The sequence below is a fragment of the Bombus vosnesenskii genome, unplaced genomic scaffold, assembly GCF_011952255.1.
Source record: "Bombus vosnesenskii isolate JDL3184/JDL3185 unplaced genomic scaffold, Bvos_JDL3184-5_v1.1 scf7180000016279, whole genome shotgun sequence".
In the NCBI taxonomy this organism is placed as follows: Eukaryota; Metazoa; Arthropoda; class Insecta; order Hymenoptera; family Apidae; genus Bombus; species Bombus vosnesenskii.
The window spans coordinates 2,329,992-2,347,505 of NW_022884348.1; the positions used below are offsets into that span (position 1 = coordinate 2,329,992).

General features: G+C 41.2%; 1 protein-coding gene across 1 annotated transcript; it reads left to right on the forward strand.

Annotated features, from left to right (window-relative positions):
* Window positions 1–1,823: 1,823 nt before the first annotated feature.
* Window positions 1,824–5,468, forward strand: LOC117242861 (probable serine/threonine-protein kinase yakA). Its single transcript, XM_033509858.1, has 3 exons — window positions 1,824–2,407; window positions 2,453–2,479; window positions 2,516–5,468. Exons 1-3 carry the CDS (start codon window positions 1,958–1,960, stop codon window positions 5,288–5,290), a joined length of 3,252 nt encoding a protein of 1,083 aa, XP_033365749.1. The 5' UTR covers window positions 1,824–1,957; the 3' UTR covers window positions 5,291–5,468.
* Window positions 5,469–17,514: the final 12,046 nt, after the last annotated feature.

The following is a 17,514-nucleotide window of genomic DNA, read 5'->3' on the forward strand; positions in this document are numbered from 1 at the left end:
TGGTCGAAGGTGCTAGGTGGGAAAGGGAGGATACCATTAGAGAAAGGAGGAAGGATTGCTTCGAGAAACGTTCAAGGGAAAAGGAAAGGATGAGTCGGAAGCGAGAAAGTCGACGAATGTTGGTGGATTGAACAGAGAAAGAAGTTATTCTAGTAAACCGAAGAAGGGAAGGGTGAGAAACGATTGGGACAGAGAGGGAAGGATGGGGTAAAAGGAAGATTGAAAGGAGAAAGCACTATCGGCTGAGTAACATTAAGAACGAAGAAAGAAGGAAATACAACGAGAGGAAGAAAGAGAGTTGATTGGAGATAGAAAAGAGAGGGCAGCATTTCGTCGACGATAGCGGAGAAGAGGGGAGGGGAAGAAGTTGGTGCGGAAGAGAGAGAGAGAGCTGCTGAGATGGTTGGAAAGAGCCAGTACGTGAGCTAGCAAGTGACGGTACAGAGAGGGTAGTGGAAAAGGCTTGGAAGGTAGGGGGAGAGCAGTGCCTTGGCGCGAGCCCGAGGACTCGAAACTCCGGAATTTCAACCGCCAGAGTTGTGCCGGCGCTCGTACGACGCGGGTCTGTCGAGTGTGTGAATAAGCTTGAGTAAGAAAGAGAGAGAAGGCACGACCACTGAACGGACAAACTGACTCGGAGAGGGGATGGCGATGGGAAGGGAGTAATAGCAGTGGAGAGGGAGAACACGAGGTTGAGGACGATGGCTAGTTATTTACAATCGTAGTTGGAAGGATATACTACGTATCTCGTGTCTTGCACATGGTTATACGTTCCACGGTTTTACTGATTACAAGTGAAATTCCGATCGTACGAAATTTTCGATCCTTCGCTTTGATTGAACGTGAACATCGGTAGTGCAGTGTAAAATAAATCAGTCGATCCTTACGGTGGTGAACGCAAGCTTATTGTTTGCGTAGACATTGATGGAAACAAGACGGACATATTCGTTACAGTGAAGAGTGCACAGTGAAAAGTAATGGGTTGTGATATGGCCAATGATTCGAAAAGAAGTTCTGGTTATTATTGCATTGCCTGAATTCGTTTATTGAGAAATTACTGATAATCGGAAGAGTGCGGACTAGTGATCGAAAATCGAGTAATCACCAACCGTATCGTGATGTAAATCGTACGCGTATCGTTATCGTTTGTATTTTTTGTTCGTTTCTTTATCTTTTTTCGAACGTATTGCTTTGTGAGTTCCTTCGCTAAGCTCGAAATACAAAATTCGTTAACGTTGAGACACCGTGTCAGTGGCGCGTCAGTGGATTGTCATCGGCGTTTCGTCGAGGCGAGCGCGACCATGCCGCACATAGGGCTACAGTCGATATCGCACCAGCTGGAGCGATCGAGGTTAATCCTTACTTTCGCTCCTGGTATATGTGCAATCATATGATAAATGTAGAACACGTTGTACCCTTTTTTTGTTTCTTTCCTTTCATTTGTTTTCTTTTGGCCATTTAATGTCGGAAAATCCGTCTTCCTGGCAAATGCTCGTAGATTCTCGTTTTCGCGCGTCTTGAGTCATCGTCCATGTGCGGTACGCGAGGAAACCTGTATCGACATTCGTCGACGGTTGAAAGTAGGGAGACGCGAGACGTCCCGACTTGACGAGCGCTTCCAAGTCACGTTATCGTTCAAACGCCTCGCAACAAGAATTGTCTAGTGTTCGAACCCTTTGAAAATCCAGAAAGTGAGACAAACTACATATCGTGATAATAGGACAGACTGTTATCGGAATTTCGCGCGCGCGCGAGCGCGTGTAAGCGCGCACGTGTCTGTACAACAGCATCGTTTCAGTGTGAAGTGTGTGCCAGGTCTTTTTTTTATTCTTCGTGTTACAGACAGTACGCTGTTACTAAGAGGAAAGAAACGTGAATAAGTGCGTGCAATTTTCTTTCCATGGAGAAGGGTGCGTCTTAAAACAAGACGAAAGTGGAGTAGAGAACAAGGAACAATATGAGTGAAATGACGAATGTTGAACAGCAACAACAACAACAACAACAGCAGCAGCAGCAGCAGCAACAACAGCAAGAACAGCAGTACGTAGGTGGCAGTTCAAATTCGGAGCATCATTGCAAGGATTGTGGTCTTTACTTTGAAAGCGATAAAAGTCTCGAAGTGCACCTGAGGTATCACCAGGAGAATCTTCTCAGTCAGTGGGCGAGCCAGGCCCAACAGGAGGAGAGTAACAACAATAACAGTAAGGCCGGTAATCACAATAGTCACGTGGGCGTCAAACGCGATAGCGTGACCGCTCCGGCAGACTCGAGCGAATTTTCTTCGAGACCGCCCTCTCAGGATCCTACGTCATCGTCTCAACATTCATCGACACAACAACAACAGTCAGTTCACCAGCAGCAGCAGCAGCAAGTTCAGCAGCAGCAGCAAGTACAACAGCAGCAGCAAGTTGAACAGCAGCAGCAAGTTGAACAGCAGCAGCAAGTTCAGCAGCAGCAGCAAGTTCAGCAGCAGCAGCAAGTTCAGCAGCAGCAGCAGCACCACCAGCAGCACCAGCAGCACCAGCAGCAGCAGCAACAGCAAGCTGCTAGCCAGAGCTATAATCATTTTCAGACGTCGATGTACGGTGATAATTATTTCATGCAGAACGATCAGGCCTACATGTTGTCCCATCATTACTCACCGCCACGTGAAGACAATGGTGTGGGTGGTGTGGGTGGTGGGGGTGGAAGTTATTCGCGTTACCACCCATACCAACATCAACAACACTTCCCGCCGGAACGTGCGAATTCAGTGAGTTCTACCAGTCCGAGAAGTCCGCCACTACAATGTGAGAAGTGCGGTGCTGTGTACGAGGATGCGAATCAGCTGGGTGAACACGTAAGAACAAGTCACTCGAATTCACCCGGAGGTTATCCTGGACAACATCAGTATCAACAACTGGGTAACAGTCCTCAACAACAGATGCACGCGTCGCCGCCGCAATCTAGTCAGCAGCAGCAACAACAATCTGGCTATGATTATAATGGCAGGCAACCGGTAAAACTGGATATAACTAAGGAACCGGACGAACAGGCGGAAATTCTCGATTTGGATTCACACAAGGTGCAGACTCACAGGTACGAGGATGAACTAATGAGAATGCATCAGCAGCAACAGCAGGAGTTGCAGATACAAATGCATCAACAGCAGATAATGCAACAACAACATCAGCAGCAACAGAGGTCTGGTGCGCATTCGGTGAGTTCTATGTTGGCTTGGCCACCGGCCGCACAACCTCATGATTATCATCCCGGGTTATCGCCTATGATTCCAATGGATAGTATTTCACCACTTTCCGATCAAAGCCAATTTATACGAGGGCAACACATGCCCGTCGAAGTACCGCGACATCCAAATTCTCCCATTATTACAAGCACGCAACCGATGCCCGGTCACCAGATACCCGGGGGTCTGCTGCAACAACCACCTAAACCTCCGCCTTTAGCTAATCAATCGTGGAAAAGTAACGAGGCGCGGCGGCCAAAGACCTACAACTGCACTGCGTGCAACAAGTGGTTCACCAGCTCGGGCCACCTGAAGAGGCACTACAACACGACGCTACACAAGAACGCTGTTAAACAGAGTAATCAGCCAGACCCAGCGAACTTGCCGATCAGTGCTCATCATCATCCTGGTAGAGATAGCCATTCTAGTGGCAGAGGCGGAGGACCATCTAGATCGCCAGAGTTATCTTCTTCCGGAAGTCCCCCAAACTTGATGGCAGGTCCCTCGGGCGAGGCGGCGAGGGGCCTGCTCCACACGCCCACCAATCTCTACAACAACCACAACAACAACAATTCGAACAGCAGCAGCAGCAGCGAATCTTCGGCGACAATAGGGGGGCTAACGCAACAATCGCCTACAGCGGTGCACTTGGGCTCCACAATGGTACCGGCACACATTTCTCCGGTGGAATCTCCACTGGCGGCCCATCATCAGCAACAAATGGGTTCGCCGTCCTCTCAACTGGGCCACCAACAGCAGCAGCAGCAGCAACAACAGCAGCAGCTGCATCACCTTCCAATGGGTTCGCCGTCGGGCCAACTTCCGGTTCATCCCATGAATTCGCCCATGTCACCCATGCACCCACCGCTACCGCCCCACCTGAGTTCCCCTTCACCAATGGGCTCCCACCCGCACCACCACATGAATTCGCCATCTCCCATAACGCCGGGCTCGGTCCACCCAGCAATGGCTTCGCCCACGGCGATGGGGGGTACTACGATGCCTCATCAGCCGTACCCAAACGCCTCGCCCCCCCACGTTACACCTATTACCAACATCCCGGGCCTGCTGGAGTCTTTCACCATCCAGCTAACTACTACTGGTAATGAGACGTCTTTGCCGCTCTCCGACCAATCTCAACACCAGCAGCAACATCATCATGAACACCAGCAACAGCAGCAGCAACAAGAACAGCTACAACAATCTCAGGATGTTTTACCCGGTTTTGGGACCTTTAGCAATCATCAAAGGTCCCTACCAAGTTTCACGGAATTCAACGTAACCGGGTTTATGGCTGACCCAAATCAATCAGATGCCATTAACGTGGGGGGGCTAAGTCCAGAGGAGAACGTATCTCCTCAAAATGTATCGTTCGAATCGTCTGAATCGGTTTACGATCTGTACAGAAGTTCACCGCCTCGATACCAATCCCTTACAAACGTGGGAGTGAACACTGACGGCATGATCATCAAGCGGTATGAAGTTCAAACGCATTTTCTGCCGCAACCGCTTCAGCTGACCCGAAACAATTTAGAAGCGAACAATAATTTATCACGAATGATACAAGCGAAAGAGGAATTAAATCCGAATGTCGGTAGGCAAATATTAAAAAATGTGAGACTGAAAGGCAGTTTTGTAATTACTAGGGAACATCAAGTAATCAGCACGTTCACTGGCTCACATTATATTTCCCAGGACGGCTTTCACAAGTGCATCGAATGCGACAAGATTTTCAACAAGGCTTGCTATTTGACACAACATAATAAAAGTTTTCACTCTGGTGACAAACCATACAAATGCAATCAATGTGGTAAGAGATTCACCCTCGAATACCTGCACGCGGAGCACCTGCTGAAGCACGCCGGTGACAAGCCGTACAAGTGCGAAATATGCCCGAAGCAGTTCAATCATAAAACTGATCTTAGGCGGCACATGTGCCTCCATACTGGCGAAAAGCCGTACGCCTGTGATACTTGCGGCAAGGGATTCATCAGAAAGGACCACATGATGAAGCACCTCGAGACGCACAGAAAGAAAAACCATAACGTCCATCTAAGGACGTGATTTGAGAGGAGACTCAACATCGAGGACTAGCATCGTAGATGAAGAAACAATGACGGTCGTTATCTGGTGATCTTCGTCCTCACGATGTTCGTGATTATCAATCGAACGGTAAGACTTGTTTTTCATCGACCGAAAATCATGATGGGGATAATCGCGACTTCTCGAATCGAGTTTTTCTTATTAGATTCGATCAGATACTGGGAGTCAAGCGGACACCCATCTGATCGTATAAATTTCAATACTTTAATCGAATATTTTAATTTATTAATAGTTTTTCGATTATAATAGTTCGCATTAAGATTTACGATTATATGATTCCTACACTATAGAACGTAACGAGATATCACGCCCAAAAATTATATTTTTCATTCATAATTTGGGTAATCAGAAATAACTTGTAATGTTATTTTGCTTTTCTTATTTTATCTTCAGAGTGATCTGTCGATCGAAATTATCGTAGTTTGGTAATAGATAATCTCGCGTACTAGTATTTAGTGCATAACAATTACATCTTGTTTTTATTTAATTTGGAATCGAGAGCGAAATTCACTACGTTCCGACGAGGAGGTTCGATATCGTGGAGCTCACAACGCGTATGACAGACCTTACAAAATTACTTGCGATTTTTACTCACCTTGCAACACAGATTTGAATGAAAATTATAATAAAGCATTTGAACATCAAATGTCGCGATGCGTAGAGCCGATCGTACGATAGCTCGACTCGATGAATCGCGAATTCTGTTCTGATAAAATACAGTCAGGTAACGCGATTTTGAATTCACGATCCCCTCGGGAACAATTGAAAATTTACGCGATATCAGAAAATAATTATTCCGGAAAGAAAAAGAAGAAAGATAACGCGCAAGCTGACTTCGAAGCTTATTAATTGTACAAAATATGTTAAATGTATAGTCATGTAATTAATGCAATTATCACCATCATTGCAATTAAATTCAATTGAATATTGATATTGGCTAGAAAGTGAATAAATTTATTAATAATACTCATATTTTATAGTATATATATCATACTTTATCGAGAGAGAACGGAAAGAAAAAGAAAATGATTAATAGATAATTACGAAAAGACGCGGCGATGATAAAGCGATAAATCAGAAATACCGTGAAAATCGTTACACCAGCGATGGATCGTATATAGTTTTGTGACAACTTTGTTGTATATCGCTTAGTTTCTTCTTTTTTTCATTATTTACCGGAGACGATCAAGAGGTGAATAACGAAAGTTCTTTATTACCTATGATTTTATATTTTAGTTTTACAACGAGCCTCTAGATGCCCTCATTTTTAAAACATTCCATTTTTTTGTACATTCCAGTATCGCCAAGTGAATATCCGTCGCCGGGAATCGGTTTTCGCGACAGCGACGCGTCTTTTCCTTTTCTTCTAAACCTTAAGCTTAATAATAGCCTAAGTTTCGAATTGTACGTTGCCTGGAACGAATCTCGCTCGTGTCGTTTCCTAGCAAGACGCAAGATGTTTCTCCTCGCTTTTGAAATGGTTCAACGCACCATTACACATCGAATTTTAATCCTTCGTATCCGATAGTTATTGTAATAACAAAAAAAAAAGAAAAATAAACGAAATAAAACCAGATTTTTGATTAAGAACAATCAAACATTTTTTACCCGTGAAATTTAAATATATGTCAGAGATGAAAGGACACCGGAGCCTTCCCTCTGGAACTTCGGGAAAATCTGTAAAGTTGCAATTAAAGCTTACTGTTGTAATTAAACAATTTGACGTCATTCAGCCCAATTGTACTTGTTTGCGATTTGTGATAATAAACTTGGACTCAAGGCGACCATCAACCGTGGTCAAACAAGTAAAATTGGGCAGAATGACGGCAAATTGTTTAATTACAATTTTACGGATTTTCCCGAAGTTCCAGAGGGAAGGCTCCGGTGTCCTTTCATCTCCGACATATAGATAGCGAATGACTTAGCCACGGCATTCCTTCGATCGATTATTAAATCGTTGGGGAATTTCGTCGAGCGTGCTGCCTCTAATTGCGCGGCAGCCGTTGCATACGATCAATTAATGCTCGATTAATTGCCCGTGGAGCGCAAAACGAGCCAATCACCGAGGATAGCATCGAGTTCCTCCTCTCTCGCGACACGAGCGAATTTCCCTTCGAGCTACGCACAGCTCGTTACACGTTAAACACACTCTTACGCACATACACTTAAACACACATGAATACATACTTACACACAGATATGCTAAGTAAACGTTGATCTCGCTGTAACGAAATTTACACCGCGTTTACGCGTAATTATTTCTGTTGATCATCGTTAATTCGGCCGGATCGACCTTCGGCGTTTAACAGCTGTTTGAACGTGATACATAATTTTGCTGTTCTTTCCGATTGTTATTGTGAGAAAGATATCTTTCTTTTGTTGTAATCAAATTTCTTACTGCTTGTAATTTATTTCACAACAATCGTCGCGATTTTCGGTATAAGACATTTTGATAATATAATATTGTTTTAAATAATTATAAGAACGCATCTTCTAATTTAATATGAATGAATTAAAAATGAATTATTGGTTCTGTTTTATTATTATTTTAAATGGCGCGACATAATTATAAATATACATATTTAATCTCATTCGTGTTTGTTTCAATCGCTATACACATAAGTAAACACAAATACATATACAAATACCGCGTATACACACACATATGACGTCCTTTTGCAAGTTTTCTTTTTTAATTGTTGCGTATTTAAAGAAAAAGAAAAAAAAAATTGACGTCGAAATATTAAGGCGGAAACGAGAGAAAAAGACGATAAATTATATAGCATTCTTGCCATTTTTACTACGTAATATGACACCCAGAACAGACTACCTCAGAGTTCAGGAATTTAACGATGAATGAAAGGAAGAAAGAAAAGATGAGAGCCAATGCAATAATAATAATGTTATTAAGGAAATGTAGCTGAGCGCGCACCCGTGCGGGCGGAACGATGTACTTGGCTTCTCTTCTCGTATTTTCACCCAGCAAATAAATTCAGAAAAATAGTAACCTCTTGGATTCACCTCAAGGGTACAAATTATTCCACGAAATTTAAAATTATCCGCGAAATTTCTATTTATTGCTTTGTATTAAATGATATAGTATCCATAGTTTCTTCATTTGTTTCTCAAATTGGCCAATAAAAAGTAAAATAGAAGGTGATAAATTGTAGAGCATGCTTTGCTTTTGTCAAAGAAGTTCCTCGAGTCGCCCGCCGGCCGGTATGAGCGTGTAGTAGAACGTTATACACATAGATACTAATATAAACGAAAAAGAGAAACAGAAAATAAGATTGGTAAGAGAGAAACGATAACGAAAGGGAGAATTTGTAGAGATTCAATGTACTTTTTAGATACATATCAACAGTATTACTGTATACTCTGTTTTCTTATAAATAATCGTATAAAGTTACAAAGAAAAGAGAAAAAAAAAGAGAACGAAGGAGAGAAAACGTGAGACGAACGCGTTAATGAAAATCGAGATCATGAATAATCATGAGTTACAATGCATATTTCTAGTATCATATCATTATCAAATATTAGTACCGGAAAAGAGAATAGAAATGCATTCTATAAAAGTGATATAAAGAAATGATTAAGTAAAGAGAAATGAAATAATGCAAAAAAAGAAATTTCCGGTTTTACGGTTTCTTTCTGAGAGAGAAGATAAGAATCAAAGTTCAGGACAAATCGCATTATAAAATACAATCGCATAGTAAGCATAGTAAGATTTCCAAAGCAACAGCGCGCCGCTGACCAATATTCATTTGTTTTAGAATAATGCGTTCGATTTGTTCTTCTGATTATTATAATTACTATAATAATCTTATAATTATTTTATTATTGTATTATTATTAGTATTAATATAATAACTATGCCAAGCATATTAACAAATTCGTACTTTGTTAATTTTTGACTCTACGAGCGCGTTCTGCCGGTGCAAGAGTTCGAAGTGAGAGTTGCAATGTAATATAGTTGTTTCAGTATGAGAATACTAAATTATATCGATATATATATACGTACGGTACCAAACTGTAATGGTTGTGCCGAACAAAAAAAAGAAAGAAAAAGGGAAAGACGAATCTTAATAGATCCTTGGGTGCTTCCTCTCGTATAATTCTAATTTTTTGGGCATTCAACAGAGAAATAGACAAAGAGACGAGTTCTATGAAAATAAAAAATAGAATAAAAATTATAAACTAAAATGAGTTATGTATGCGAAAATAGGAATGCGTGTAAGTAATGATGCAGGAAAGGAATAAGAGAACGCATGTGCGTGCGTGAGAGAGGGTGAGATTAGTGTGAGAGAGATACGGAAAGGAAGGGAAAGTAGAAGAAATTCTTATCCATTCCTTGTTATGTGCCATAATAACTGTGCGTCGATAAAAATTGTAAACGGTTAAAGCATGAAAAAAGAGGAAAGGAGGAGCGCGTGTATACGTTTCCTCGTATGCGTGTGCGCGGCCACCTGTATGTATGTATGTTTGTGAGTGAAGCACGAAGTTTATATATTATATATATGTACACAAACATTACGACAACAACGCATGGTAAATGAAAGAGATAGAGGAAAAACAAAGAATGAAGTAATCATGCGCCGATGCATGTCCGTTCGAGAAATGCTAGTGAAAGAATACGACGTGAAAGTGAAAATACTTAGATGTAACGCTCAGTCTCGCAACATGCAGTCTGTTCCTTCCCTTTCTTTTTTTTCTCTCCTCTCCATATGTCTTTCTTTTTCCTACTTGATTAGAAAATAAGATAGAAAATTGTGGGGAAAAGAACACATAACCTATAATGTACGGAGAGGAACGTAATTTTAAGAATTGTATTATTTTATACGTTTAATTTTGATTTTATAAATATATTTTATGTCAGAATACACACAAAAGATTTCCTTATTTCACGACTCGATCATCTCCACTTTTGTACCTTGATTTTGATTTTACGTCTCAACGCAGATACAAGTACAAACCTTGAACGATACGAATGATCAGGTCGCTCGTAAACTCTTCTCAACGTTCGTGAATTCTTTACGCGTACGGACGATCCAAATATTAGTTACAGAATAAGAGCCGGCATTCTCGTCTCGCGAACCGATCGAACGATCCAACTACGCACGGACCTTTGACTCTCGTGACCGAACTCGCGCTCGCGTCAAGAATAATTCCGTCAAATTTTACATTCGCGTGGTCGCTGTACTTGATACAATGTTCCGCGATTTTGTTGATCAATTTTCGTTAATATCGGAGTGCAGGGGCGTGCGTGACTCCGCGAAATATCCTGACCGCGGCGAACCGTTCACGCATCATCACCCTGTCCGCACGGTGTTTCGTTCGTGTCCACGCCCCCGTCGAGTCTCCTAAACCCCTCGTGTAATATTCCTCCCTCGACGCCAGTCTCTCGTCGCGCACTCGTAACCTTGGGCATTCTGTAATTTAGTAAATTGTTGCGGACTCGGCGCAAGGAAACGCTTGATTCGCGAACGCCTCTTCTGGAAACAGCTCGGGACAGCGGCGAGCTGCGTCGATTTCACGTTGCTCGATCACGTTGAGCAGCGATCGCTTTTACGAAATTTCTTAATCCCTCGCGGCATTTCGAGGAATCGTAAGTCGAGGATCGTAACGGACGCGTCCGAGAAATCTTTCAATGCGAGTTCAACGCATTCATCGAGAATCGCACGCGTGTCTGACAGCTTCGCGTGATCTGGCATTCGGAACGGAATGAAAATGTAAAAGAGAAAAGGCGAGTCGATCGCGAATCGAAAGTTACGCGGAATCAACGATCGATAATCGCGCGTTTATACAACGAGCCGATTTCATAGGCGTGTTCCTATTCGATGTTCGTAGAAACAGTGGGTGGTGGCGTGGTGGTGTACGATCATCGATTGAATTCGAGCGAATTTTTAAAAGTGTTGTTCGCGAAAGTTTGTTCCGCGTAGACACGGCGAGTCCCATCATTGTTAGGCTTAGGTAATATATACCTGATGATAAAGCAATAGATTGAGTGCTATTTATCTACCGTTTATATGGCGGGGATAAGGGTGAGGAAGTTTGTCGAAAGGAACGGAATGAAAGAAAGAAAGGAAGAGAAAGAGTAAAGGGAATGTATTTCGAAGAAAGGAAGGATGGTAAATCGAAAATAAAGATGTTAGATGTAATCCACTATATTGTATTATGCGTTTTTAGCTAAAATTTTATGTTTTCTAATTCGTTGTGGACGAATGTTTTTTAGTATAAATATATAAATAAATGAATATATATATATTTAAATTTTAGGACATTAATATAAGCTAATTAAGAAGTTATATACGTAGCGGACGCGAATCGTTGTCTCACGTTCCGCGTATTCACGAATTCACTCGGTGACCTTTTGAACATTGGCGCGCAATCGTTCAGACAATCGAGGTCTATGTACGTATTCAGAGCCCATTTTTTAACTTCTACCGCGGTACTTCGATCATCGGTGCGTAAAAGAAATCACTCGATGAAAAGATTCTCTTCAAAATATACACTCTATCTTTAAAAAAGTTCTTTCTTTTTCAATACAGACAATTGGTAAACGTTATCAAGCGCATAAAATATATTTTCCAACCTTGCGTTTTTTATGATAAATAGACTACCTATAGGAGCAGTCGAGGTGTTTGTTTTTAGCAAAAAGGCTAGAAGTATCGTTAACTTAAAGAAAATTTAGTCGTAATTGAACAACGACATGTATACGTAATTTACAAAAAACGATTCAAAAGTTCGATTTGAGATCTTTGCGCGCACGATCATCGAGTTCTGTGTCGAAGAAAACTCAACAAACGTAGGAAGCGATGCGACGCTGCGATATACACGATCATATACATAAATATAATAGCTCGTTACTTGAGAACGTCACCTAAAGCCATCCAATCGTTCAAATGAAATCAATCCGTGCGCATAGAAAAATGAAAAAGAGTAAGAAAGATGAAAAATAGACGAAACGAAGTGCTTAACTCGATTCTATCGTCGGTTTATTTATATATATATATAAAAGAATAAAAAAAAAAACTTGCAATTGTCCTTCCGTAAGGAGTACACTGCCGCCACGAATAGGAGAAAAATAACAATGCAGCAGAAACGATAGTAAGGAAAAGAAATGAAGATGATCGACTTATGTAGGCGCACGTAAAGATTCGTATACAGACGCACGATCCACTTCGCTTGCCTGTGTACGTGTCTAATACTGTGTTAATTACGTATTCGACGAATGCCATAACAAGTACCTCATACAAAACACATGTACAAATGTTCATACGTTTTCAGAATATTAGCTAATTAATAAATAATTAATATCCAGACTAAGATTCTGTATTTATTTACTATGAATCCATCCCATCTTATTATTCTATCCTCGCTCTATCTTCTCTCATCGTAAAATACCCTTAATGAAATAAATGAAATAAATGAGTTAAAAAATACAAAAAATAATAATAAATCAACCTCTTCTCAAGTTCGTACTTTGCGGAAAATCGATGTCTATCGAAATATATTATCAAGGTAAATAGAAGACTAACCCGAGGTTAAATATAAAACGGTAAGTTTGAGTAAAGATATCCACTTTAAATCTTGCTACGCGAGAAAATTATTTCCTTCGACAAATTACGGGAAACGGCAATCTCCGAGATTTAATACAGAAACTTTACTCATTGTGTGGTAGAATATGTTGCCCGGCTCGCTACACACGGATGGCTTGATTGTTCGCATGGAAGGATGGAAAACGGCAACGGTAAGTAATTTACACGAGCGAAGTCGAGAATATACCTGTTTTTACCTGTATATAGTTCGCCGATTCCGCCGGTTCGAAATTCTTTTCCCTCGGCGCATGGAAAATCGCGTTTCCAGGCCGGATTATTATCGCTGAAATTGCATAATCACACATAATCATACACGATCCTGCGGGACGATACGCGAGTCTTGTCCGTATCGTTTAAACTCGTTTTCCCGATGCGCGTAACTCCCGATGGAAAAGAAGAAGAAGAAGAAGAATAAAAAAAAAAATGGAGGCGAGGAAAAAGAAGGAATAAGTTCCCCCTTCTTATTCTCCGCCTCCCCTCTCACATCCTGTGATAAATAGCAAGATTACGAGTCTACGTGTCGGCCAATGAACGATGCCCTCGGCCCGTGGACCATATGTTCCTCCAAGGCTGTGAGACCCTCGGCTGAACTTGGGCCACGCTTACGCGCCGCGCACAGCCCCGACTCAGCCTTTAACAATTCGGGTGATTATCCGGTGAAATATATAAAACACATTTTTCACGCGGAACGAGATTAAAGGGTGGAACGGCGAAAGATTGCCGTTCATATTTCAGTATCACTCACGTGGACGGGAACGTTGCATACATTTGTGTTTATTAACCCGCGAACCGGCGCGGCACCGGTTCAAGACCGCGCGACCAGCCGCCAGGTCCAGTGAGGGGAAACGGGGCAACGATTATGAAAGAATACGAGCACTATGCCGCCCAGCGTAATTTTATTACGCGATTTCGCGCTCGCGATTCGCCCTTTGCCAACTCGCGACTGGGGTGCTGAAAGTAGAATTCACCGAGACTCCGTGTATCATGGGTAGGGTCTTTTAAAAGTTACTGCTGAAACCAACGTTTCAGGTGTATGCCACCTAACGGGGGATAAAATCTTCGTCGGATGGATTAATGAAGAGATACGATTTTGTGAGAGAAGTTTTTCGGTAATGGAATGTAATATTTCTTCCATGTTGGATTTCGTGCGTTCCGAAGAGATTCGTGGTTCCAAGCTAATATAGTAAATTTTTTTTATCGGATAGTAAGTTTTAGACTCTTTTTCGTTCGCTAATGAAAAGAGCTAAAATAAAAACGTAGCGTTTTATTAATTTGCATATGTATCGTTTGTTCCTCGACCAACTTTCATCAACTACATATATACAAGTATTACGTAAATCCTAATACTCCGCGACAGAGAATGGTAAAAATTTGTTTTGGGGATCAGTAAACGTTCCTTTCGCGATTCCCTTAAAATCAAAAACCCCCGCAGCTTTGGGTGTTCGATTCGATCGGGTTGATGCGTATCCTAAAATTTTTCCCACAGCGAAGACAGCTGTCGTAATGAGTTGCATCCTCACGTTTCTCTTCCTCGCCGCTTTATCTATCCGTTTGGCTTCCTCGGCGCGGCCGCCACATTTTTTCAGTAGGCGATGCATACCCTACATGACAATGCAGCTTCCCTTCTTTCTTTATCGTGGTGCTCGTCGAAAAGACACGAGAGACCCCGACGAAATTTGAGAAACGAGCCGTACGAGGGCATAAATCGTCCCGATAACGCAGATAACAGGTAGCTCGATCGGTACTCGCGATTTCCAACGTTCGAATCGCTCGCTTCGCCGCGAGTTCTTTCTTTTTCGTTCTTATTCGGATGGGCTCGCAGTTCTTTTGTCTGTGGAAGAATAGGTATTCCTGGTAATGGCCGCTCGACCGACTATTCCCGATGCTTTCTCGAGCAATTTCGCCGTGCAAACGCTTCAATTTTTCTTTTTTTTTTTTTTTTTTTTTTAATATTCGAATTTAAAAATGTTTGAACAGATCGCGAATGGATATGGAGATATCGAAGGGCCTGCGAGCTTGGAAACGAGTTCTCGAAAGGTTCGAGCTATCTGCAAGCTTTATAGAAATTAAATGGTTTGAAATGCTGCTGGAATACCGTGAAAATTGTACGCGATTAATGTACGTAATCGAATTATAGATTTTATTTATCGAAGATTTAACGTGCTGCTATAATTCCGATAAAATTTCTATTGAAAAATCGGATATCTTAAAGTTTGAAAACTGAAACATTGAATTTAATTACAGACATTTAGTTATGCCATTGTAGAAAAGATTTCAATAAACGTTGACGTGTAAATGTTGTAATCGTTGTTTCAATGTTCTCACGAACATTTCTGTCAAGTAACAAATTTCCTTTTTAAACGTCAAACAGCGAGTTATCTTTCGATTAACCATAGGTCAGGAACGATTATAGGCTACCTGAAGATTGAGGTAGATCCTGTACGATGGAAGTTCCGACACGGAAAATCTTCGTGGAGTTCTCTATATAGTGATACTTCCGGGCAGAGATCGACTTACGGTGTCCCTGTCGTATTATTGTATCATACGTGTGTTCGGTTTGATCGTCTTATACCACTTCATCTCGAGAGAATTATGATCAGGGCAGGGAAACTCCGTTTGTCCATGGTTCTTTCCTAAAATTCGATCAATAAATCTGCCACGCGTCCCTTTTACGCGTAGAATTCTTTTTTCCTACTAAATAAGCGAGTTGAAAAAACGCCGCCTCGACGAAAGGTATTTTAAAGTTCGAATACGCTTTATTTATATTTAGATTTATTACGATTTAAATCCAGATAAAAGGCTTTTTATATCGTTTTCTTGCTATTTACACGGAAATTTATTACTGTTCAAACACAATAAAATTTCTGTTCCAAACGCGTTTCAGTTATCTATGAAAGTAATTTCACGTTACTAAGTTATCACGCTTCGAATCGTATGTATACTCGACAAAAATTTGGATTTTACTTCATTTATTAAAAACAACAGACGGAGAAAAGTTTTCCCTGTTACCTTCAAACTATCAGAAATGTATTTCAACTCAAATTATTCATCAAACTATTTACAATCAGGCATGCGCTATCGTGATTTGAGTTATTTATTAAACAAAATTTCATACTTCGTCCAAATTCTGTTTTCTTTATTGAAAATAACAAACAAATCTTCGAATGTTGTAATATAGTTCGATTCTTCTTGCAGTCACGTCAACGCAAACTTGTTATCACCTCATTTACAACTAGATAGACCCAGATCGATCAATGTCGCACAGGCCACCAGATACCATACAAGCTGATCACCTAATTAAATCGTAAAATCAATGCAACCTGTTACATCGGACATAGATTCACCAATGTCGATCGAATCGAACACAAATCCACCAAAATGAGACTCTCGAAAAAGAGAAAGAGAAAAACAATCTAAAATCGTCGCTCGCTTGCGCGCAAAAATCAGGGTCAAAAGGAGATCCAGTGTCAATGGAATACACCAAAAACTCTCGGTCAACAATCAATCAGTCTCGAGTAAACGCGAGATGATGGAAAAAAATTCCTCCGAAGGCACGATCTCGAAGCGTCGACGAACAAATGAAGGATGAAACCGAGACCATGAATTTTTCCACTCGAAAAACGCAATTCCCACATTCTGTGCAAAATTTATCTACCGCGGCCAAGGTCTAGAAACTCTCCCGTGAGGTAAAAGCCGCGAATGAATCGACGTTATCGCGCCACGTATTATCACCGTTACTTAATCTTATCTCGAGGCGGGGCTAGGTTGATCGCTCGTAAATCATCCTGGCTTGTGATTCGTCATCGTGCCACGGCCAGTCTGTGGAACGGATCCCACGCGGTTATTATGCACATGTCGCTCGGTTTTCCACGCGTTTCCCAGTTTAGAGACATCTTCGACACCCGAGGTCCGAGTCCGATGGTAGACCCGTGAAAGGATTTTAGTGGCCACTTGCGTAACGCTTACATAGTACAAATAATACGGTGATAATCGTTCGATTGTTCGGCGAGAGGTGGCTGGTGAAAGCGATGGAGAAAGTCGGGGATAAGAGATCTGAACGTTTGTAACGTGTTTCTTCGACCGTTTTTTTATTCTTTCGGGGTGAGAGGACCGCCGAGTTTACAAGGTCACCGCGTAATACGCGCAGGAACTGACGTTTGGGATTTATTTTTGATATTTGTTATCAATTTGTTGAAAATCATCGATTTGATTTAATTCGTGTATAGTTTTGAGGAAAGTTTTGTATCGGTGAAAGTTAATTTTCATTGAACGCTAGAATTATCAAATCCGCAAACATCGGGGTTATTGCGTTTCATTTTTTTACAGAAAGGCATTTGGGTATTTTTGATAAAATTATTATCGACTTTTATTCAAATAAAAATGTAACTTCAATTCGCATCATGTAAATATGTAGATTCGTTAAAAGTATTTTAATTAAAATCGCCTACCTATATGTAGAATATTTACTGGTTTTATAGAATAAATTGAGTTTAATGAAATTTAATGAAGTTTGATAAAATTCAATTTCAACAGATTGTTTGATATTAAATTTGATTTATGAAATAGTTCAATTATGTAAGTAGATAGG

What these genes read in the sequence shown, in the direction of transcription:
- LOC117242861 (XM_033509858.1), top strand. Translation starts at nt 1,958, where the DNA reads ATGAGTGAAATGACGAATGTTGAACAGCAACAACAACAACAACAACAG. An exon ending in AAGTACAACAGCAGCAGCAA is followed by an intron (nt 2,408 to 2,452) that starts GTTGAACAGCAG and finishes CAAGTTCAGCAG; the next exon opens with CAGCAGCAAGTTCAGCAGCA. An exon ending in AAGTTCAGCAGCAGCAGCAA is followed by an intron (nt 2,480 to 2,515) that starts GTTCAGCAGCAG and finishes CAGCAGCACCAG; the next exon opens with CAGCACCAGCAGCAGCAGCA.